At 49.2% G+C, this 25,037-nt stretch overlaps 1 protein-coding gene and 1 long non-coding RNA gene across 9 annotated transcripts in view; one reads left to right on the forward strand and one right to left on the reverse strand.

The window, feature by feature from the left end:
- Window positions 1–14,756, reverse strand: part of FLNB (filamin B) — a 141,809-nt gene extending 127,053 nt beyond the window's left edge. For all 7 annotated transcript variants that reach the window (XM_045862084.3, XM_045862083.3, XM_045862082.3 and 4 more), the window contains exon 1: window positions 14,322–14,756. In XM_045862084.3, coding sequence (XP_045718040.2) covers window positions 14,322–14,613 — 292 coding nt within the window. In that variant the 5' untranslated portion in view covers window positions 14,614–14,756. The remainder of the gene's footprint in view (window positions 1–14,321) is intronic.
- Window positions 14,757–14,888: 132 nt separating this feature from the next.
- Window positions 14,889–23,849, forward strand: LOC135364759 (uncharacterized). Of its 2 annotated transcripts, none has more exons than XR_010412443.1 (3): window positions 14,889–15,043; window positions 16,094–16,200; window positions 17,356–23,849. It is a non-coding gene; the product is annotated as an uncharacterized LOC135364759 (long non-coding RNA). The 2 variants fall into 2 exon arrangements; XR_010412445.1 differs by having other exon boundaries at window positions 14,889–15,031.
- The last annotated feature ends 1,188 nt before the right edge of the window (window positions 23,850–25,037 follow it).

Below are 25,037 nucleotides of genomic sequence, written 5' to 3' on the forward strand. Positions count from 1 at the left end.
AGTAACAGCTTAAAAAAAAATCGATCATTCTCTTAACACCATAAGAACAACAATGATAGAACTTTAATATATTGTTTCTCTCTAGAATCATTCTGGACTGAAGTGGGTTTATTGTTCATTCAAAAAAAATTCAAATTGGGACGCCTGGGTGGCTCAGTTGGTTAAGCAACTGCCTTCAGCTCGGGTCATGATCCTGGAGTCCCGGGATCGAGTCCCGCATCAGGCTCCCTGCTGAGCAGGGAGTCTGCTTCTCCCTCTGACCCTCCCCTCTCTCATGTGCGTGCTCTCTCTCACTCATTCTCTCTCTCTCAAATAAAAAAAATCTTAAAAAAAAAAAATTAAAATTAAAAGAATCATTTTCTTCTTAGAAATCATTTTCTAAGCTTTTATTTGTAAAAGACCCCTACAGGCATGACAGAACTTAGTTTTGCGATTTTCTTACTAAAACTTCCGTGGCCTGCCCTGCTCTTCATTAACTTCATTAACGTCTCCTTATGACCCCACCTTACACCCTCAGTGAGCCCCCTGAGACAGGTGACCAAGCCCCAGTCCCCTCTGTCCTCCTAGCCACTAGCCAAGCTCCTGGCACAGATCCTGGCACACGATGAATGCTCGACACGTATTTATTGAACAAAGCACCTACTTGGAGCTATCGGCGACCCTCTTTCAGTTCCTTTGCATCACTGAGACAACATTACTCTCTTTCCAATTCTTTCTCAGTCCTCTCTGGCTAGGTAAGTGAGAAAGGCTCAGTGTGGTGCTCGGTTACTCGGAACACCGATAGCTCGCTGGCTCATTTTCCTTTTTAACCAAAAGAGTAGGCCTCCCGCTGAGAACAGGCAATGATGCTAGCCAGAATTTAATAACACTGCTTTGGGTTTATTTATGGTTACCCCAATTTACCTAGTGACACTGCTTTTTTGTTATGGCGGTGACACAAGTCTCCTTTTCAAATGCATTTGTTTTAAAAGTGAGTCAACCACAGGGGGGGAGAAATGTTAAGCAGAAACGAAACAGAGGCAGCCACGGGATAGAGCAAAAATAATACAAGTGACTCCTTTACGAATGACTGAAATTTGGGAAACACAGACCTGGTCCAGTTCTCCCCTTTTACCGAAAGGGAAACCGGCCGAGAGAGAGAGAGAGAGAGAAAGAAAGAGAGAGAGAGAGAGGCAGAGCCTCTCTCCATGGCCCCAGTGATGATGGAAACAGGCCCAGGTCTGCCTGGGGCGCCCGATCTTGCCAAATCCAGCTTGCTCTGGGCCTTTCCCAGGACCAAAAAGCGGCGAACACCTGCTGATCTTATTGATAACGCCTGATGGTCAACTTCAATAGCTCACAAAACAAAAGCCATTGTGCAAGTGTTTAAATTTTTGCCCTGTCACATGGAAACAGTGCCCAGGCTGACTAATTTCTTCCCGTCATTAAAACACAAAGATCTGCATTAGTCATCACTCAAGTATCACCCCCACAAATGCTACCTCTGGGAAAGGTGCTGGGTGTTCCCTGCCCCCAAGAGAGACAATCTAAAAATGACACGCCCCTCAAAGGGACGCAGCATTAGGGATCTGGCCCAAGCAGGGAAAGCGCAGAGAGCCTTGTACCCAAGGAGTAACAGAAGGAAGCAGGTAGTTACACAACATGAGCACAGATTCCCCCCCACCCCCGCCCCCAGGCCTGGCAGGGCTCAGGCTAGTGGACCCATGAAAAGAACTGGGAATGACGCCCCGCCCCCCCCACCCCCCCCACCGCACAACCTCCCACATCCTTCTAGACTCAGGAGCCACAGAATCGGCTCTTGTCAATCTCCTCCAGTCCCCTAACAACCCTGATGCTGTTTGTACAGGGTGTGACCCCAGGATTCCAGTTTCCAAGTACTACTGTAAAAATATTGTCACTAGCGCCGGGCATGGAGTTCGGGCAGTGCTGGGTTTCAGACCACACCCAGGGCAGCCAGAGTCTTGGCAGGAAGCCCCACCATGATCGCAGGTATCAAAGGGCCAGGACTAGAAGGGAGAGAAAACAGTGCCCAGGGCCGAGGCAGGGCCAGGCCTGGCTGGAAGAGGGCAGTCAGTACACACCCCTTTGCTCCAGATTGAAAGTACACCAGGCAGGGAGCGCCGTCCCATCTCCAGCATGGCTGCTTCCTCTTCGTCCTCCTCAACTGAGCCCTGAAAAGCGTGGGTGGGAGGTGTGGGGCTTTATAGGGATAATGCCGATGCCAGCATCTCAAGAGCAGTGGCTGTCAATTACCGGCCTCTGCCCATGACCAGGAGCGGGGCAAAGGGCTTCAGATGCACATTCTCTTTATGCCTTATAAGGCAGAGCATTTTATTTTATTTTATTTTTTTAAAGATTTTATTTATTGGGGCGCCTGGGTGGCTTAGTCGTTAAGCGTCTGCCTTCGGCTCAGGTCATGATCCCAGGGTCCTGGGATCGAGCCCCACATCGGGCTCCCTGCTCAGCGGGAAGCCTGCTTCTCCCTCTCCCACTCCCCCTGCTTGTGTTCCCTCTCTCGCTGTGTCTCTCTCTGTCAAGTAAATAAATAAAATCTTAAAAAAAAAAAAAGATTTTATTTATTTATTTGCTAGAGAGGGAGCGAGCACAAGCAGGGGGAGCAGGAGAGGGGAAGCAGACTCCCCACTGAGCAGGGAGCCCGATGTGGGATTCGATCCCAGAACCCTGGGATCATGACCTGAGCCGAAGGCAGACACTTAACCCACTGAGCCACCAGGCGTCCCCAAAACAAGAGCATTTTATTATCACATTCTGCATATGGAAGACAGGCTCCTAGAGGTGACACAGCTTGCTGGGGTCAGCCAGCTCCCAAGGGTCAGAGCCGAGGCTCAGACCCACCAGCAAGTGCCTCACCCAGATGGTGTCACAGCCGCTTCCGGAAGGGCAAAACCAGGAAAGAAATGGGAGTAAATCTAAGAGACAAGGATTAAAGAAGAAAAGGAAAGGCAAAAAAGCCAGTTAGAACAACAGATCCATTTGCCAAACCGGACAAAAGGGAAAGTGGGGGGGGGGGGGGGGGGAAGACGTCAGGAATAGTTTCTATCCTTAAAGGAAGCTTGGCCGGAAGATCAGGAAGTGCCTCTAGCCCGTGGTTCCTGCCCAGCAGTTACTCAAAAACTCAGGTCACTTCTAAAAGCAGCCCACTAGGTACGAGGTACCTTTGACCAATTTCTGGGAGTATCCCCACCCACCCTCTCCCCTTCCAAGATAATCAGGTCACTTCCACCACAGGTCAAGGAAGGACAAGGGGGAGGAGGAGGGCAAAGACCACCATTCATGGGGCATGTATTATGTGCCACGTGTTTTGTAAGGATTGTGTCATTTAATCTTCAACAACAGTAACAGTTGGGGCACTATGATAGTCTGGGATACTGAACCTCAGAGAGGTCAAGCAACCTGCCCTGAGTCTCCCAGCCAGTCAGTGGCAGGGTCTAACTGACCCACAGTCTCAGGCACACTCAGGAACATAGTTCAGTCTGTATCTGGAAGTGGTTTCATTTCCTCTCCTTGGCTTCGAACAAGGGTAAAACAGGTGATTCCATGGACCTGGTGTCCTGAGGGCTGTTGAGAACATGTTTCAGAAAGACCAATACCATGAAGACCTTAGGGCTGCATTATAATATTCAGACCTCTAAAAATTCCCAGATGAGCAAGGGTGAACCAAGCTGCCAACTACACTCTGTTAGGCTCATATTGGAGACACTGAAATTGCTAATGGAGCTGAGCAACTAAAAAGTAGATGAATTTCCATGCTGGGCTTCACCATGAGACAAGAGGCATCATAGTTACCAAACATAATAACTATTATTAAGAGACCCTGGCAGTCCCAATAAAAGTTGGTCCTAAAAACTTTTAAGAGACAGAAAGTAGCTGGAACACCCCCACTCTGTGATTGACCATAACATATTTCTAGACCAAGGGAGACTTGCAACCCATGAGCCTCAACCAAGACCTCCAATTTTAATGCTGGCCTGGGCTCTGCAGTAACTCAACAATGATTCTTGTTACAACCATCTGTATGATCAAAATGATTTCACAAAACATTTCCAGTCCAGTCTCTTTCCTCCTGAGAAAATGCAATCCCCTTTTCCCATTCTGATCAAAAGGCAGCTGTTATGCAGAAGTCCCTGAAAGTAGAAAAAGATTTGTTAAGATTCTCCACAGGTGATGTGGGGTTTTCTTCCTCTGTATTTCTCTATGTTCTTGCAATTTTCTTACAGTAGCTACAAACACAACTTTTTAATATAGAAAAATACTTAGAAGTGAATTTTGAAGACCATGCTGATGACTTTCCTTTGAGGTAAAGGTCTGACTCATAGTCAGCCACATACTCAGTGGCTGATCTGGGATGTGCCTCCGTTTCCTCATCTGTATAATGGGGATTACAACATTAACTACATCCCAGGGTTGCAATTAGGCTTCATTTAGCTATTAGTAAAAAGCATCTATCACAATTTTCTGGTACTGGTAGGTGCTCAATATATATTCGCTATTATTAATGAAACTAGTACTATGATTATAGTGACTCGCAGTGGTTTCCGTTTATATTCATTTTCTGAGCCTTGGAAAAGGCCTTATTAACTCTAACAGCTGAAGCAAATCATAGATGTTCAGAGAATGACAATGAAGGGCTGAATTCTTTCCGTTCAGCATCACTGTCCCCCAAACGAGGTGTTCTACTGGGACCCCAGACCCAGAAGTCCACTACACAAAATTCCTGTCCCGCTCCTGGCTGCAAAGGCCCCTATTTTGCATTTCTGAAAGGAAATATATTGCAGAGAAATCAATGTACCAGACTTACTATCCAACCCATCTATGCTAGAGGCTGTATATTTATTCAGTAACTTATTATATTCCTACTAGGTGCCATGCCCAGAGCCACAGAGGCAAACAAGAGATTCAACACCTGCCCCTAGAGCAGAGGTGATCCAGTGGGAGAGCGAAACAGGCAAGTCAGGAGACCTATGGGGCTCAGGAAGCTATGAAATGAAATGGCACAGAGCAGAAGAGGAGCCTCAGGTGTCCAGGAGGGCCTTGAGTCCGCCCGACCTCAGATGTGACTTCCCACGGGTGGTCAGACAAGAGTGCCCAGAAAAAGGGATGGGAGAGAGAATTATGGGGAGGGATGCATGCCCGGCAGGAAGTGTAATGTGACACCTGGACCAGGATGCCCGCACAGGAGAGGCATTCCCCAGGTGCCAGCTTGCCTCCTGTAGTGCAGATAAGGAACATGACAAGCCACTGCGCCGCTGCTTGCCGGCCAAGAGCCCCAAGGCTCCTGCCCTCGGCACACTGTCTGGGTTCTGCCCCGGGACAGCTGCAAGCTCCAGAGAGAGGCCCCCTGTCCCCCCAGGAGCACTCCCTTGGTCTTCCAGCCTCCTGGTCTTCTGACAAGGAATCTTATAAACAGAACCCAGAACTCTGCTCAATTAACAGAATGGCCAAGTCACAAAGAGTCTTTTAGGCCCGAGCCTAAAGACCCCAGCACCTTTGGTCCCCTGGAGGGTGGCACCTAGTTCCCCCCACCTCTGGCCTGCTTTACCCCACCAAGGGAACAAATCGCTTTGTTCTTGAGAAGAGGCCCCAGGCCCAGCCATGCTCCCACCAGACTGGAGAATGCCAAATAATTCTTGTTTCCCTAGAATATCTGGTAAATCACTTCAGGGAGGTACAGGGAAATCAGGGTGATTCACACAAGCAGTGCAGTACCAGCATGATAAGAACTTGATTATTTTCTCGGGGGCAGGAGGGGCGATGGAGGAATCTGATTTTAGCCACCGAGAATCTTTTCGTACCCCAGCCTCCACGGGAGGCCTGCTTCTGCCTCGAGTCACAAGCAGCATGAGGCCGAAAGTAACACCATTCTTGTTTGCAGAAGGAAAGCCGACCGCTGCTTGCCTTTCTAACCTGAATTTATGGGCCGCAGCAAATTTACATATCCCAGCCATGAATCCCCACCCATTTCCCTATAGCTCAAAAGCCAAAATTCCACACTGTGTTCTCGTTGTATCAAACGGAAATTCCAGCGAAGTTGTCTGGCATGGCAAAAGCTGACCAGCCTTATGAAAATACCCAGAAAGGTGACCCGTTTAGTCAAAAGAGCTTTCAGATCTCCATGAGAAAAGGAATTCATGCCAGCATAAAGGGCCTTCAGAGAGGGAGAACAGGAGTGTTGTGTTAACGCCCAGACCTTGCAACAAAGCAGCGCGGGGATTTCTAGGGAGGCTGAGCACTGAGTAGGCCATCCACAGCAGCTTCCTCTCTCAGGACTGCTGCAGGAGACGCCCTTGGAGACACAAGTTCAGCTCCAGAACAGCTTGGCAGACTACGCTACCCAGTCAGGGGCCTACCCACAAGGCTCCCCAAGGAGGAGCCGGGAGCTGCTGGCTTGTACCAGGGCAGCCAGACTGATAAAGGCCAAATGCCAGCCAGGAAAGAGAGGTTCTGCTCAGCAGCAATCACAACCCCACGTGCCCTCTCGCCGGTTAATGTTTAAAGGGTAGCAGAAGGAAAGGATGTGGCGTGAGGTCATTTCTGAGAGTGCAAAACTGCGCCAATGGGGACTGTGACCAAGGATCGCCCAACACAGCTGTGTCTCCACAGGCACCCCCATGCTCCCCAAGGGGTGGGCACTGCGAGCCCCATAGGACTGCAACCAGGGGCACCTCCTCCTCACCTCTGGCTTCTAGACCCCACCAAGAAAGCCCTGCCTGGCCGCCCAAAGCAGCCTTCAGCTGATCCCCACTGTCCGAACCCTGCCCCTGGGAACCAAACAAAGGCAGGGAAAGAACTAGAGGTGCCCCCAGAACTGGAGAGGAGGCCCCAATTAAAGCTCAACGGTGCTGGAAGGGGCAAGGCAAATGGGCCCAAAAAAGTTGTTTTAGAGAAGAACATTTCATTAGCACATTCATCAAGGTCAAGTGAGTCAAGTTGCAAGCAAAATAGAAATGAATGGAAATAAAGCTGCAGAAACTCTCTCACTACAGTATATCTATTTTACTTTTAAGTGTGAAACCAATCTTTGAGATAAAAAAAAAATACTTGACAGTTTTGATGCAGGCAAGCATCATGCCTGTCTTGTGCAGGGAGGCTGATTTGGGCCTCAGTTTTCTCATCTGCAAAATGGAAATAAATACAAAGCCACTCACTTTGCAGGGTTCATGATGAGGATGAGAAGCAATAAAGGTAAGGCCCTCAGGACCATGCTTAGCAGACAGCAGGCACAGGAATGCACAAGACATCCTGTTCGAGGATGCGTGTGCACACCTCAACATCCAGTACACAGATGTCTCATCAGCGTGGATCCTTGAAAAAGCCAAGGAATATGCAGGGGGAAGACAAGCTTTCTCCTTACCAACCCATCTCTCTAGGCCAGGTTGTGATGACGAGGGAAAGGAGGAAGTCAGATGCTCTGTCAAAATAATTCAAACCTACAACCAGACTTGGCTAAGTTAAACACCAAACTGCTTCTCTGCTTCTAATACAAGAAAATCTTAACCAAGGACATTCTACTGCACAGCGACTGGTCAAAGGGGGATCAGGGAAGTTAAAAGTTCTTTGGTATGTTTTGTATCCAGACAATGGGTATAAGTAAAACACCACCAAAATTTTTTTTAGAACTGAAGAGTTTGCAGAAGAGTTACAGCAACTATCTACAACGTATCAAATGAATAGTATTTAAGGCAAGTGCTGTAAGGCTCTTAGAAGAAAGGCAGCACCGGATGTATAGCTCAATATGATTTTGAAAAAGAGAAATCATGATACTAAGTAGGCAGAATTAAAATACCCAACAGTTCCATCCTTCATACCGTGTATAACTACTCTCATGTACCACTTTATCATTTTAGTATAAAGAGAACCATTTGCTTTCCTAATCATCTTTCCCAAAAAACTCTCTCCCTAGAACATGGACTCAATTTCCCGAGAAAAGTGAGCAAGGCACTTAAACGCTGTAAGGCCACTTTCCAAGCCCCAGCAGAGGAAAGTGCTGTTGTTTATTATACAGTAACCCGAGCCAATCTGGTGATTACTGAGCATGTTTAATGGATAACTAGATTTACAAGAGTAACGTAAGGTGGCTTCTAGTAGAATTGTCATGAAAGGCAATTTTCATCATTGTAAGAGCAGGAAATAGCACGCAATGAAATGGCTCATTCCATTGGGTTTATTCATTCGGTTCAACTTGTTGGGGGAAGGGGATAGAATTAATAGATCCACCTCCTTAACTGAGGATAACTAAAGATCAAAACTAAATGCAGAATAGCATCAAAAAAGGGGGTGGGGGGATGAAATGTAGAAACCGGCCCTCAGGGGACTCCAAATAGGGCCTCCACAAGGGCGCACAAGATAATCCACTAGAACACAGGAAAAACCAGATCTTATATTTGGATTTGTCCTCTAAAAAGAAACTAAGCTTTACTAATATTTGATATACAGGCTGACAGTAATATATGTATATAGCTTGTGAATTTGCATATATGAGAGAGGGGCACATTAAAATTGTTTAACTGATAGGAATGACTGCAGTCCTGGTCAAGACAGCCCCAGATCAGATGATCCCTTTCCACTGGGTTCCCCTACCCCACGCCAAGCACCCTCGAGGAAGATGCCTGGTTGGCAGGCTCCAGCTCAGAAGGCCCTTTGTGCCTACCTCTGTGCCACCCACCCCTCTGACCTCACCTGACAAACTCTTCCACTGTGCCTCACTTGGCTCGTTGTCTGTTCACCTGCCTAATTCCAGTCAGGCTTTAGGTCCCAGCTTAATGGCCCCTCCCTCCAGGGAGTCCTCCAGACTACCCACCCCAGCCTGAGGGAAGGCACTCCTCTTCCCACCGCCCCCAGAAATCTTGCCATCTTGACCCTCACTACCCACAGTGTGGAGAGCATCACTGGGATGCTCTGCTGGGAGAGCAGCAACTGGGAGCCGGGTGGAAGGAAAGAAGCTCAGCCTTCACACCTGACCTGCTGAGTCAGACCTACATTTTTTTTTTTTTAAGATTTTATTTATTTATTTGACAGAGAGAGACATAGCGAGAGCAGGAACACAAGCAGGGGGAGTGGGAGAGGGAGAAGCAGGCTTCCCGCTGAGCAGGGAGCCCGATGTGGGACTCTATCCCAGGACCCTGGGATCATGACCTGAGCCGAAGGCAGACGCTTAACGACTGAGCCACCCAGGCACCCTAGTCAGACCTACATTTTTAACAAAGTCCCCAGGAGATCTGTGTGTGCTTGACGGTTTGAGAAGGACCCTCCCTGGTTACTCTCTCCTCTGCACTGAGCAGTGTATGAGGCAAGCGAGGGACCTGACTCTCATTATTCCTGTGGCCCTAGCACCAGCTGGTCTTTCCTATATTTACTGAATGAGGAAAGGAAGAAAGGATCTTAGGAGGCATCTTCATCAGAGGTTCCAAGGTTGACGGAAGGGACTATCTAACACGCCAGATGACAGCAGTAGGACTGGCCAGGGAGTAGATGGAAAACGAGACCAAGTCCTAGACTTGGCTTCAGAAGCACATTAATATTAATAATGATAATGCCAGGGCACCTGGGTGGCTCAGTCGTTAAGTGTCTGCCTTCGGTCATGATCCCAGGGTCCTGGGATCGAGTCCCACATCAGGCTCCCTGCTCAGCAGGAAGCCTGCTTCTCCCTCTCCCACTCCCCCTGCTTGTGTTCCTGCTCTCGCTATCTCTCTCTGTCAAATAAATAAATAAAATCTTTAAAAAATACTAATAATAATGATAATGCCAGCACTGTGCTATAAGCATATAATGCTCTCAGCAACTAAGATAGGAACTATTATTTTCCACTGTACAGATGGGGGAAACTGAGGCTCACAAAGGTGAAGGCAGTGGACCAGGGCTGCACAGCTGTTAGGGTGAGAGTGGGGCTTAGCATGCTGGCCATCTAGCTTCAGGCCCATACCCTAAACCATCCACCTGGACCCCGTTTAACCTAGTATGTGCTGACCCGGAGGCCGTTTATAGAGAAAGCAGGATGACATGGTACCCTGGCCATGAAGCCACAGCAAGCAGGACCCAAAGGCTCTGAGCCTGAGCATCCACTGCGCGACAAGCAGGGCAGCCATCCTCAACTACCCTGCACATCCGCCTCACCGCACAGACCCAGGATCCGGGCAAGGAGGGGAGGGGGAGGGCCCAGGGGACATAATCTGGTTCCAAATCAAAGCCCTCCTTCAGCACAACTCTCCAAGAATGAAGGCAGCTGCTGCCTGGCACCCTGGGCCGGGCCACAGAGCCCAACTGCCATCTGGAAGTGATTTGGCCCAGAGATTCCTGAACAGGGTGGAAGGCTGGAATGACCAGCCGCCCCGTGCTCCAGTCCAGGTCTCAGAAACAAAGCCGGTATGAATGGGCCCCAGAGGCGGCCGTAACATAACCAGGGGCCCTCCCCTTCCAACGAGGCCAGTCCACAGCCCTATTATAGCAAAGCAGCAGCGACACGAGCCAACGGAGCTGGTCTCCCCAGTGCGGCACCGATTTTAAACGTCCTCTCACTGTGTAAACCCTCCAGCAATGAATTCTGAGACTACTACTGGACGGCACTGTATTTATTTAGTAAACACTCACACAGCACTTACTATGTGCCACAAACTTTGCCAAACATTTTTAAAAATATTAAGTTCTTTAATTTTTATAACCACCTTTGAAAGGAGGTAGTTATCACCCCCATTTTAGTGAGAAGGAAAGCAAGGCGCAGAAGCTTCTTAATGGCTACTTAGTGGCAAGTGGGATTTGAACCAAGAATCTTTGCTCTGAACTACTACAAGAGCCCCATCTCATTCTGTGTTACTTTGTTGCAAATGGCCCAGACCTTGTTAATTCTGAGGTCGCTTGCCACTTTGCTACTTTTAAAACATTGTCTACTACCTTTGCCTAAAAGACTCACTGGCATTTGCTAGGTAGTTCAGGAAAGAACTGGATTTAGGATTACGGTATTGGTATGTGATTTTGGTATGGGCGGGACAACAGGAAGGAAAAGGGGCTGAGTCCCGTGGTGACCCACCACCCTGGAAACCCTGCCCAGTGACCCAAGGTCTTGGGAACACACACCCACACCCACCCGCCTGCTCTGGGGCCCTGGCCTGGCAGAGGCACCTTAAGTAAACATTAGGGTCAGACCGCATCCTCTGAAAAGGAAAGAATTCCTTTTTCTAAAGGATCAAACCAAAACACACCACCCAAACGTCTAGGCAGACTTGATTGTCATTCTTGGGCTGGGAGACCCCTTTCTCTCCAAGTTGGCCGAGCTGCCCAGTGTCAAAAAGGTTTTTGGAAAAACAAGTAAATAAAACTGCCAACTCCTGGCAGGCAACTAGGATTAAAAATGCTGGGGCCTCGCTCTGAACGCCCAAGACAGAACAAGAAACTGAAGAAACTCTTCAACGCTTGGATGCAGCCTAGAATGGGCCCACCTTACAACAACTCACAAATGTGAATCCACAGCCAGAACTGTCTTTCAGTGACTTCTAGGCAGAAAAGCCCGTCCTCTGGCAGCTTCTGGCCATCTCCTGTCTCAGAGCTGGGCGCCGGTACACAACTCTTTCTGATTTCAGTAATGTGCATTGTTGGAAGTTATCCAAAGTCCACAAAACGCTGTATTCATTCAAAGATACCTTCCCAGATTCTGGAGTAGAACACCATCCAATAAGTAGCAGGAAATACCACCTCCCCCCCTCCCCCAACCAGTGAGCACAGGGCAGCCATTCCCTCAACAAGCTGACCTTGATGCAAGATGCAAACCGATTCTGCTCACCTCCTGACATGACGCTCATCTCAGGAGACCCTCATCCTGTCACTCACCTAAAGTCTGGAGATTGCCCAAGACCAGAGGCTCAAAGTGTGGGTGTCCAGCTGCCACCTCAACATCCCAGACTTGCAAAACTGGCTGTTAACAGGGGCTCCCTGGTTAGGGGAGAGGGGCTGTGTTTTACTCATTTCTGCCACTGAAAAGCAGGTCCGTTAAGGGTCAATTTCACAACAGGACAGGCCTGGCCTTCAGTCACCACTTACTAACTGGGTGACCTCTGCAAGTTATTTCACTCCTGTTTCCTCATCTTTCAGTGGGTATCATAATACTAACAACCACCACAGAAATAACAGCAACCATGTTCTAAGCACTTGGGCAGAACTAGGGCAAGCCCTTTACCCTCCCCAGTGACTTGCTGAAGCAGATCGTTGTGTAGACAAGAAAACCAAATCTTGAGGATTCAACGTGGTGATCAATGGGATGATGAACAGAACACGCTGAACACCAAACTACAGCCAGTGTCTTTGCCAGCACAAGGCAACCCGGCTGGAATACGTGAACTGAAGTCCGAGCTGCATGTGACTTCCCCCCAGGGGCAGGGGGAAGAGGCCTCAGGCATCACCCCCACAGGAGTTCTGGCCCTCAGGCAAGTCTCCCTCCAGGCTCTAGAGGTTGGAAAACCTGTTTACAGCGAGATGTTTCCAGAGAGCAACAAGACAGCCAATGACAGGAGTCATAAATGTGGCCACACTCTTTGACCCAGGCATGCCACTTTGGGGAGTATCATCCAAGAAATCATTTAAAAGGAGAAAATAAAATAAAACAATGCAGCCTGTGGTGGGAAGAGGTCCACAGCAAAAAGTTGCCAATAGCCCACAGGGCCAAAACCAGAGAAGGGGAGGCTAAGCCCTGGAATGTCAGGACAATGGAAGATGCTATGGCCTGGGTGAGTTCAGGAATGAAAACCATGAGGGTTGAGTAGAAAGATGGGACCAGACGAAGTCTAGAATGAGGCCCCCAAGTTCAGGGCACTGATGGGAAACCATGCTTCAAGCAGCTGCAGCTTCTGTAAACAGTTGGTAAATTAGGCAGTCCCGGATTGTCTGGTGCTGTGGAGAAAGTCCCAGCAGCCACACCCACCCCCCTTTCTTCCTATCACAGAAGTCACCTAAGGCCTGGTTTTCTCAGGAAGAGACCCCAGACCCAGGCATGGGTCAGCTCCTCCCGCAAGACGCTCCCCTGGCAGAACACACACACACACACACACACACACACACAATGTAGATGCACACACTTTCTCTGCACACCCATGCCGTGTACACATTACATGCTCTATACATATATGCTGTGTATACATACATATTCTACACACATACAAGTGCACACACACACACTATACACCCCTCGCCCCTACTGTCACAGCCCACACCCTCAGCAGCCATGTGACCCTCCTGGAAACTTTCAATTAGCCCAGGTCATAGTGGGGACCTGACCCTCATTCTCTCTCCCAGCTCTGGGGAGAGGAACCCAACACCAACTCCCTCCCTCTCTCAGGAAGACCCTGGTGTGGGGAAAGCAAGGAGAGGAATGCAAAGTCTCCTTTCATTGTACCCACTTCCTTCAATTCTCAGCTAGACCCTTCCTACTTCCATGACCTTGGGCACGTCAATTAACCCTCTGGACCCCCTCTGCCTGTAAAATAGGTCTAAGGACACCCCAACTGGCGGGATGTGTAAGGACTGAGAACCTGGAAGGCTGTTGGCACACAGCGCGCACTAGTGTGGGCTCTCTACAAAACAGTACTTTCTATACCACCACTGCCCCTAAATGGTCACTTCTACTCAGAGCTGGCTCACCCCGAGGCACCCGGCCAGAGCTGAGCTGGGAGCGGAGGGAGCGAGGAGGACACACCCCCACGACTCCCCTCCCCACTTCGGGGCCCACACTCAAGCCCGAGACGGCAGGGGAGGGTACCAGGTGCCCGTTCCCACCTGGGCGGCGAGGCCCCAGGGTCCCAGAGCATTCCCTCCCCAGGTCTCCCGCAGGGCGTCCGAGCCAACGCCCGTTCGTCGGACGCTGGGCGCATCGGCGTGGGCGCAGCGGGGCTAACGCTTCGGGGAGCATCTGACCATGGAACCCCACTTCCATGGACCGCGGACCAGAGGTTTCCAGCACCCCGCAGAGGCACCCCGGGTGCGGCGAAATGCCACAGCCCCACCTCTCCCCGTGCAGCCCCAACCCAAGCCCAGGACCCACAGCCCCCCAAGGACGCATGGCGAGGCGCCGGGCGGGAAGCTATCGTACTAAGTCCTAGCCCAGGAAAAAGCACCGGGAAGGGGGCCTAGGTCTCCGGCGTCCCCACCCCCCTGGAGGACAACGCCCCCCGCCTCAGCGCCCACACCCAGCCCTCAGCTCCTGGGCGCTCTAGGGGCGCGCGGCAGGGGGCCCTAGCCTTCCCCCCCCGCCCCCCCGCCCCCGGCGCACGCGCGGGGACCGGAGGTTACACCGCGGCGCCTGGCCGAGCCAGGGCACTCACCGATGGACACGAGCTTGATGCTCTCACGGTCCAGAAACTCGAGCGCCACGGACACGTTCTCCAGCTGCATCTGGCGGAAGGTGGGCCGCTGGTGGTACTTGCGGTACATGCGCTTCTGGCTGAGCACCTCGAGCAGCGCGATGAGCCGCAATCCATCGCTCAGGTCGGTCTGCAGGTTCCCAATGCGTTTGTTCACGCACTTGAGGTGCTCGTTGCACCAACGCGTGAAGGTGTTCTGCTGGATCTTCTTCCACGGCGCGTCCTCCGCCAGGTCCTTCTCGGTTACCGGCATTCTGGCGGCAGGAGAGCGTAATGCGCAGCGACTGCCGGGGACTGGCGTAGGGAGGCCCAAGGGCCCGGGTAGCGAGAACCAAAGCGGAGCGGGAGCGGGGCTCGAACTCGGTGCTTCTGGAGCCGCGACCCGGACTGCTCTGCGGCCGCCTGCCCGTGGCCGCGCGAGGCGTCTGGACCGGCGCCTGCGCACTGAGCCGACCCGCCCTCGAGGCCCCGCCCCGTCCCAGCCCTTCGGCGGGAGTTCCCGAGCCACGCTCGCCCCCTGCGGTCCGAAGCGTGCACTGCACCCGCGGCCTCCAAAGCGTCCCGGGACCTCGCGCTCTGTGCTCTCCACCTAGGCGAAAGGAAGCCAGTGGGGAGACTTCGGCTTAAGGATCAGATCATGGTCCAGGTCCCGGTTCCGGTCCCGGAATAGGGTACGTGCAGAGGTAGGACAGGATGGACAGGGGCGGTGGCGGCGAGGGAAAGGGGGGGAGTTCCACCTATAGGTTCAGTGGCTCCTGCTTTGTAGCCAGGCACGGTGTTAGGCAGTGGAGGACACCGTGAAGGAATGGACATTTTACTCTTCGTATTAATTAAACTCATGTGAATTACACTATTATCATTCGAAGCACTTACTGAGTGCCTACTGTGTGCGAGGCCCTCTTAGCACCTAAGAACTAATATAAATAAGACAATTATTCCTAGACCTTGAGGAATTGCTAGAGTAATGGGAGAGAAAAATACAGTTCAGCTATCACAAACAGCTTGGGAGCAGTAATAGAAATGAACAATGGGGCACCCGGCTGGCTCCGTCAGTAGGGCACGCGACCCTTGATCTCGGGGTTGTGAGTTCGAGCCCCATATTGGGTGTAGAGATTACTTAAAAATAAAAGCTTTTAAAAAACCAAAACAATAATTTGCACAATGTATATCAGTTTCCCAGTGCTGCTGTAACAAATTACCAAAACTTTGCCTTTAAAAAAATCACAAATTTGGGGCTCCTGGGTGGCTCAGTCGGTTAAGCGGCTGCCTTCGGCTCAGGTCATGATCCTCCCAGGGTCCTGGGATCGAGCCCCACACTGGGCTCCTTGCTCAGCAGGAAGCCTGCTTCTCCCTCTCCCTCTGTCTGCCTGCCGCTTCCCCTGCTTATGTTCTCTCTCTCACTATCTGTCTCTGTGTCCAATAAAAATAAATAAAATCTTTTTTAAAAAATCACAAATTTATTATCTTGCCGTTCTATAGCTTAGATGTCCCTCATGGGTTTCACTGAGCTAAACTCATGGTGTTGGCAGGATGCATTCCTTTCTGCAGGTCTAGGGAAGAATCCATTTCCTTGCCTTTTCCAACTTCTAGAAACTTCCCACATTTCTCGGCTGTGGCCTCTTCCTCCATCTTCAAAGCCAGTAACATCAGGCTGAGTCTTTCTCACTCTGTCATCTCTCTTGTTCTCTATAGTCACATCTTCGTACATCTTCCTCTTTTTTTTGTTGTTGTAGGCTCCACACCCAGCATGGAGCCCGACTTAGGGCTTGAACTCACCACCCTGAGATCAAGACCTGAGCTGAGATCAAAAGTCAGATGCTTAACCAACTGAGCCACCCAGGTACTCCTTCCTCTAATTCTTTTAAGGACCCTTGTGATTCCATCTGGCCCAGTTGGTTAATCCAGGGTATTTTTAAAACAATTGATTAGCAATCTTAATCCCATCTGCAACTTTAATTCTCCTTTGCCATGTAATTATAATATTGGCAAGTTCTGGAAATTAGGATTTGAACATCTTTAGGGACTGTTATGCTGCCTACCCATACCATATATTGAGTACGTGCTGTGTACTCGTCTAAGCCCTCTGCTAGGTGCTGGGATATGGCAGAAACCCAGGCCAGTCCTCTTCTGGCAAGAGCTGAGTAATTATAAAAGTAGCAGCTAGCATTTCCTAAGTACCTGCTCTGTCCCTGTGGCAAGAGCTTTGCTAAGCAGTTCTTTTGCTATTGGCCCAGTTTGACAAGAGTTAACTGAGAGGTGAAGCGACTTGCCCAAGGCACACAGTATAGACAGAACTGGAATCCAGGTGTGTATGAGCACAGAGTGTCCTGGGCCCAAGAAGCGACACATAACCTAGGCTTAGAGACAGGGAGTCTTCCTGGGGGGGAGGAGTTGGACAGGATGGAGTCAAGGGCTTCCAGCCTGATGGTTGCTCAGGAGAAGCCAGCAGATTTGTGGTTGTAACATTTATACAAAGGGGTCATTTGCATACAACACTGAAGTGTTTTTTCAGACAGATTGCCTCACTTATTGGAAACGCTCCAAACAGCCTGGGGTAGGGGTGGAGGGTAGGGGGAGAGTGTATTACCTGGCCCTGGCCCATAATAGGCAGGCAATAACTACTTGAAGAATCATTCCACTCCTTAGTGATTAAGTGAAGACATTTGCTAGAGGTCAGCTGGTAAGGACTAGACAAAGCTGGACTTGAACCTGGTTCTAACTCCACCGTCTGCGCTATGTGTAAGGGCCCCCTGAGAACCCTGTTCTCAGCCTGGGTTTTGCCTTTGTCCACACCATCTGAGCTGCAGATTCACTAGAGCCAGTGTTGGTAACCTTTGCCTCCCCCATGCCCAAGGCTCCTGGTTCCTCAGGCTTTCTCCACCCAAACTCATCCATCACAACTTATCAGCCTGTGTCTCACTCCCTGAGGGTCCTCCTCCCTGCCAGGTAAGACTGGAGCTAACTGCTCCCTTTCTTATGTAATTGTTTTCACCAGGTCTTGACACAAATAACGAAATCTGCATGTAAATATCCAGCGCACTTCACCCGGAGCTGAGACATCCCATTTTAGGACAAGTCCAGTGATTATCTCCACCCAGTCAGAAGAAACCTGAGAGTTTTCCAGGGAGCGATTCATGGGGGGTGAAGGGGACTCAGCAATCACCATGGAGGTGGGCAGCCAGGGGCTTCAGAAACAAGGAGAGGAAGCAGATGAGGTCTTCAGATGACTTCTTCTCAATATTTGATAAAGGATGAGGGTTGAACAACTCAGGTAGGCATTTCTGCAAGTGGCATCTTAACCAACACATTCCACAGTTTTGCCTGGCAAGGCCTTCACTTAATAAATACCCACTCTCTGTTTTCTAAATTCTGTCCTGGGCTTCTCTAATCTCTTAGAAGAACTGCCCAGAGTGGAAGAGCTCAAGGACATGAGAAGCCCAGGCTTTGGGGGTGAATTTTGGCTGTTTTGGCTGTGCGATCTTGAACAAATAACCTATGCCAGCTTCAGGCTTCTCGTCTAGGTAATAATGGGGATAGCACACCTCTTCCTAGGGTTTTTAGATAACACAAGCAAAACTAGCATAGTGCCTGGCCCCACAAGAAGCATTTTATAAATGTAACTGGAAACCAGGCAAAATGAACAAACTTCCCAACCAGTCCCTGAGAAATCTGGAACAAGCTGCATTTTCCCTAGCAGACTCTAGTCTGTGTCTGGAAGGAGCCATGGCTCCCCTCCATGTCTCTTACTCACAGATGTTGACAGCAATCTGCCGCATCCCTGAGAGATCTCAGTAAGAATCAACTGACTGAGCAAACACAGGCAGAGCAGTAGCCCCTACGGGTCAGCGTGGATATGGCTGGATGGCAGCAGGTGCACAGACATCCACGAGGAAGAGATTAGCTGAACGTTGAGCATGAACACTGAGTGGAAGGTTGAAGCGCCGTGAGCCTACTTCTCAAAGTCATATGAGTTGCCAAATCAGTGGGATTGGAAGGGGTTCTTCTTTCCAAGCAACTGTGAGGAAGTTCGCCTGATCACCTCCATGCCTTTGCTCAGACTGTTCCCTCGGTCTAGAATGTCTTCGTCTCTCCTCTCCAACTTGGGAACCCCATGCCCAGCCTTCAGTCCCCTCACTTTCACAGCCTATGCGGTCACACCACTGATGTTATGCTAAGGTTTCATTGCCGTGTTCTGTGCCAGTTGCTGAAGGAGGGCACCTGTCACCTCCATCCCCTGGCAGGGTGTAGCCGGGGGTTTAAGACCTAATAGAGTCTGTACAGTCCAATGAAAATATAATGAGAGCCACATTATGATTTTTAATTTTCTAGTAATGCTTAACAGTTACTAATTAAATGTCACTTAAAAAGAAACAGGTGAAATTATTTACAATAATGTATTTTAACCAATAATAAGATGACCAACTGTCCTGGTTTGCCCAGGACTAAGGGGTTCTCTGGGCTGCAGGCCTTTCATTTCAGTACTGAAACCAGGAATGTCTGTGCCAAACCAGAACAAGTTGGTCATCTTACCCAGTATATCCAAAAAGTTACAACTTCAACATACAATCAAGATGTTTAAGTATATACATATTTATATATATGTATGTATATTTACACATATATACATATTATATATATATTACTATCTTTAAAATCTGACATGTATTTTGTACTTACAGCATGTCTTTTTTTTTTAAGATTTATTTATTTTAGAGAGAGAGAATGAGAGAGAACGGGAGGGGGAGAGGGAGAGGGAGAGAGAAAATCTCAAGCAGACACCCCGCTGAGCACAGAGCCTGGCATGGAGCCTGATCCCACGACCCTGAGATCATGACCTGAGCTGAAACCAAGAGTCAGATGCTCAACTGACCATGCCACCTAGGTGCCCCACTTACGCCATGTCTTAATTCAGACTTGGCACATTGCCAGTGCTCAATAGCTGCCTTTGGCTACTGGGAGTTATCATATTGGACAAGGCAGATATAGGGAGATACTTGATATTGAAATAAACCAGTTAATAAACTGGAGACCCGGGAGCCTGGGTGGCTCAGTCGTTAAGCGTCTGCCTTCGGCTCAGGTCATGATTCCAGGTCCTGGGATCGAGCCCCGCATTGGGCTCCCTGCTACGCGGGAAGTCTGCTTCTCCCTCTCCCACTCCCCCTGCTTGTGTTCCCTCTCTCGCTGTGTCTCTCTCTCTGTCAAATAAATAAATAAAATCTCTAAAAAAAAAAAGCTGGAGACCCATAACGCTCTCACCAGGGTACGAACCTTAGGACCCCACCCTATATGTGAAACCCACCTCCACACTTCAGGAACCCCAACCCTGTGGAAGGGGTCCCAGGTGAACCTGCATTCTGTGCTTTCTTGGCATCCTGGAGTCCATTGATATGGTAGCATGTCAGGATATTCATAACAGTAAAAGTAGTAAAATAAAAATAGAAGCTTCCATTTCTTGTGTGCTGCCATTTTCTCATTTAATCAGCAGAAAAACCCCAGGTGATGTTATTAATAATTTGTTTAAAGATTTTATTTATTTGAGAAGGAGAGCGAGAGAGAGAGAGAGAGCACAAGCAGGGGTGAGGGGCAGAGGCAGAGGGAGAAGCAGACTCCCCGCTGAGCGTAGAGCCTGACAGGGCTCCATCCCAGGACCCTGAGATCATGACCTGAGTTGAAAGCAGATGCTTAACTGACTGAGCCCCCCAGATGCCCCTCAAGTGATGTTGCTATTTCCATGTTACAGGTAAGGAAACAAGCTGAGAGGAATAATCCTATGCCTAAGGTCACAGAGTGACAGGCTGGATCCTCAGGAAGGGCTAAGAAAGGTAATAGTCAGGACTGAGAGCAGGGAGCCGGGCTGCCCCTGACTTTGTGTCCTTGCTTGTAACCCACATTAACCATATACCATGGGGGAGGGGAGGTTCTGACAAATGAGAAGCCATGTGTAAAGCACTTAGCATGTAAGTATCTAGGAGAGAACTACTGCTATTATTACCGTGATTATCGTATGACAATGTCATGATAGTGTCGTGATTATGATACGAATGGACATCAAAGAGCAAAGACTGAGTTTCCAAAGGGAACAGAGGTGGAGAACCAGGACTTGCAAAATGAACCCCGTCCTCCCCAATTGCATCTTTGCCCCAGGGTGGGGGCCTTCTCGGTTGTAATTTTACACCGATGTCCACACCCTGCTGGAAAGAAAGAGAAACAAATTCTAAGCCTGAATATTTGTTCTGCCTCCAAAGAGGAGCTGGTTCTTTCAGCAGCAACTGGAGAGGTGGGAAGGCTCTGCTCCCCTACCCCCCGCCCCAGCCCCAGCTGCAGAGGTCCCCAGGCCATGTGGGTGGGTGCTGGGGGCCATGTAGGCAGGCTGCTCGGAGAAAGACCCCGCTCTCCCACTCCCCCACCCACTAAGGTGGAGCCCAGAATGGACAGAGCGACATTTGTGAAAGCCTGTCTTTCCTGGACTCACACAATGGACTCCATGACTGATTTTATCGACATTCCCTAAGTGGCTGCTTCCTTGAGTGCGTAAGCATCTCATGTCCGTGAGTTATCTTTTTTGATTTTTGCAAGAACTCTGTGAGCTTGGTGCTGTTATTATCATCCCCGTGTTACAAACAGGGTAACTGAGGCCGCAAAAAAAAATCAGGTCACTCGCTCAGGTCCCTTTGGGATTCGGTGTCAGAGTCTGGATTCAAACCCTGGTTTATCCAACTCCAGAGGTCAGTTCTGAGTCTCTGAGCGCTCAGTCCCTCAGAGGCCGCAGTCCTGACGGCCAGAAGCAGTTTGCCTCATACTGCTAAAGGAATGAAGGCGGTGGCCACCATTCACTGGACATTTGTGTGTTGTTCATTCAGCAGGGGTGGGGAAACAGGGTCTGCTGCAGGCCTCGATTCCCTCCCTCTAGGCCTTCCCAGCCCAAGGTGGACCTCACCCAGAGCATGCCCAGCCCCCCACCCCACCCTCTCCAGTCTTGCTAGAATCACCAAAAAAAAAAAAAAAGTTTGCAAATGACTGGCTCTTTTCCTCCACCCAGTTTGGCTGGCTTCTTTGGAAGATTTATGTATGGGCCTGGTTTGTTTTTTTTAAAAAGTGCAGACAAATGCCACAGAGCACTTTTCTGCTAAAGAAAACCCTGTCTAGCCACTGCTCACCTGGCAAACCTAGACTGCCTTCCAACTGGAACAGAACTGCCTTTGTGGCCGGCAGGACGGCTGACAAAGCCTTTTCCATCCTTATCTCGTGGACTCCCCTCTCCCCCAATTCCCTGCACGCCAGGATTAGACTTATTACTCTCAGAGCACTCAAGGACAGGGACTATTTATCTTTATCTCAGGGTTTAAAAGAGTTGAGAGACATTTGTGACCACTCACTGAATTGCCAGGGAGGAGGGACCTGCTCACGGTCACACAGTTAGCATCAGACGTGGGTTGAGCATTAGGTCTTCTGGCTCGAAAACCCAAGTGCTAGTGCGCCTTTTGGATACTCAAGGATGTTTATTGCAGCACTGTTTATAACAGCCCAAATGTTGCTCACTGCTGGGTCCCTCACATGCACTGTAGCCTTGCTTCTCCAAGTGTAGTCCCTCCGGCAGCTTGGTCAGCACCTGGGCATGCACAGAATCTCAGGCGCCACCCCAGACCCACTGAATCAGGACCTTCAGGTTAACAAGATCCCCAGGGGGATTCATATGCTCATTACATCCGGCAAGTACTGCGTTACAGTATGTCCATCAGATTACCTCAGTACTTTTTACGAAAGAGTGTGATGGATCTACCTAGGCTGATATGAAAAGATCTCAAAATGTATTGTTTAGGGGGAAAAAAAGAAAAGCAAGTTACAGGGGTGCTTTGGTGGCTCAGTCAGTTAAGCGTCTGCCTTCAGCTCAGGTCATGATCCCAGGGTCCTGGGATCGAGCCCCACATCGGGCTCCCTGCTCAGCGGGAAGCCTGCTTCTCCCTCTCCCTTTGCTGCTCCCCCAGCTTGTGCTGTCTCTCTTCTTCTCTGTCAATTAAATAAATAAAATCTTTAAAAGAAAAAGGAAAGCAAGTTACAGACCAACATGAATTTGTACAATCCAATTTGTGTATACATTTTTAAAATAAAAATAACACTACTATGTGATAATACATGCACGGGGCTAATCACCCCAGGCAGCATCGCGGGATACCAGTCTAGAAGGGGAGCCCAAGTCGCACTGGACTAGATCAAAACATGGTGCCAGTTAACTCGGGTTTCCGCCTGGGGCAGCCATGTTGTAACCAGTGATCAGAGAGAAAGAGCATCCTCTGGGGGAAATTAGAACATTCTCTATCCAGCACTAGGGGCAACTCTTGGCTTTGCCACTAAGCCAGAGCCCAGCTAGATGACAGTTCTCCCAAGTCCTTGGTCATGTCAGCTTATCCTTGGTCAGAGCTGTGTGCTGCCCTGAGACCCCGCGGTTTGTGACTCTGTCACCTGCATCACGTGCCCTTTAATGCAGGCACCAAGGAGCAGACTGCTTGGACAACTACAATTCCAGGATAATTCCAAATAAGTTAAAAGGTCTGGTTTCATTCTGTGCATGTAATAAATCCTTTATTTTGAAAAGAAAGAGGAACGATATATTTTATTAACAGAAAAATCAGTTTCTGCACATCCTGCCTAGGTAAATTTTGGACAACTGTTTTTAAAATATCAAAATATCAAGTTGAGGGGATGCCAGATTATTTGGCTGGCCAGGGCACCTCTGAGTCTCAGCTGGATTCTGTATGTGGATAAAGAAAACAAAGAATGCTGGAAGGATTTATAGGAGACAGTTAACCAGGCAATCACTAGGAGGTGGTATTATAAGAACTTTTACTTTCTGCCTGAAGGATTTTCTTTCTACCTTAAATGCATCTCTAATGTTTTGAAACAGACATTATCGGTGGGAATGTAAAATGGCACGGCCACTTTGGAAAGCAGTTTCTTTAAAAAAGTTAAACCTATACCCACCATGTGATCCAGCCATTCCACACCTAGGTAATTAACCAAGGGAAATAAAAGCATGTGTCTGTAAAAAGACTTGTACTTGGATGTTCATACCAGTTTCGTTTAACAAAAACTAGACACAACCCAAAGGTCCATTAACAGGTAAACGGATGAACCGAGCGTCCTGCGTCTGCACAATGGATTTGTTCGCGCTCAGCAATAAAAAGGAAGGACCTCCGGATATACCTGGCAACATAGCTGAATCTCAAACTAATTACGCTAAGTGAAGGGAGCCAGACGAAAAAAGAATACATACTGTGTGATTCCACTTCCATAAAATTCTACAAAATGCAAACGAATTATAATGACAGAGAGCAGATCAGTGTGTGCTTGGGCCATCGGGAGTAGGTGAGGAGAGATGGGAGGGAGAGATTACAAAAGAGGATGAGGAAACTTTTAGGAGTGATCGATATCTTCCCCATTTTGACTGTAGTCATAGTTTCATTAATATAAAAAAGCAGGCAGGAGCCTGCTTCTCCCTCTGCCCCTCCCCCCTGCTCATACTTTCTCTCTGTCTGACAAATAAATAAATAAACAAAATCTTAAAAAAAAAGAAAGAAGAGAGAGGGGCGCCTGCGTGGCTCAGTCGGTTAAACATCTGCTGTCAGCTTCCATAGGGCTCCCTGCTCAGCGGGGAGTCTGCTTCTCCCTCTCCCACTGCCCCTTCCCCCTGCTTGCGTACGCGCACGCGCTGTCTCTCAAATAAATGAAAATTTTTTTTTAAGATTTTATTTATTTATTTGACAGAGACACAGCGAGAGAGGGAACACAAGCAGGGGGAGTGGGAGAGGGAGAAGCAGGCTTCCTGTGGAGCAGGGAGCCCGATGTGGGCCTCGATATGGGGCTCGATCCCAGAACCCTGGGACCATGACCTGAACCTTCTGGGACCATGACCTGAGCCGAAGGCAGCTGCTTAACCCACTGAGCCACCCAGGGGCCCCAAATAAAATCTTAAAAAAAAAAAGGAGGGAGAAAGAAAAGAACAGAAAAGGAAAGTCTTTTATGGGCAGAAAAAAAGCAATAGGGATAAATCCAAAGGCACACCCACATAAAAATGTGTGCTTTCACCACGTTTGTCATCTAGTCTCCCCTGCCCATCACTGCAGAGAGTAACTGCAATGAATGTGCTCTTGTATTCGACTTAAGATGATCTGTTCCTTTCTCTCCCCTGTGTCCCCAACCAAGCATGAACTAGGTGGGATCCTGCTGAAATGGAGTCAGATAAGATTTCCTCACCACCCTTGCGCCATTATGGCCAGAGCTTCTCCCTGTGGAGGTTACAGGCTGTGAGGAATGTGATGACGTGTTTACTTTGGAGCGGACTTTGGACTGTAAATACGCTCTCAGCTTCTGATAGGAGATAGGCCCTTCCAAAATAGCTGGAGGTCAGTTCTCCCTCCAGAGGCCCTGGATAGGTCTTTAACTGAGGGGAGGGATGGGGTTAGCGCTCTCACAGAGCATTTTTCCTCGGTATCCCTAGAGCCTAAACTAGGAATGCGGTTGGCTACAGAAACCCATTGAGAAGTACACGAGAACAATTAGAACGTGATTGGCTGAGCTAAATGAGGTCTCAGAGGGGCCCCCGTTCTCCAGGTGTGAGAGGTTTGCACGTTTGTTGGCCTAGACGGTTGACCAGTTGTGTGATCCCAAGTTGGTTAGGAC

The sequence above is a fragment of the Mirounga angustirostris genome, unplaced genomic scaffold (genome assembly GCF_029215605.1).
Source record: "Mirounga angustirostris isolate CCGP_5_RB_7025 unplaced genomic scaffold, mMirAng1.0.hap1 SCAF_1, whole genome shotgun sequence".
NCBI lineage: Eukaryota > Metazoa > Chordata > Mammalia > Carnivora > Phocidae > Mirounga > Mirounga angustirostris.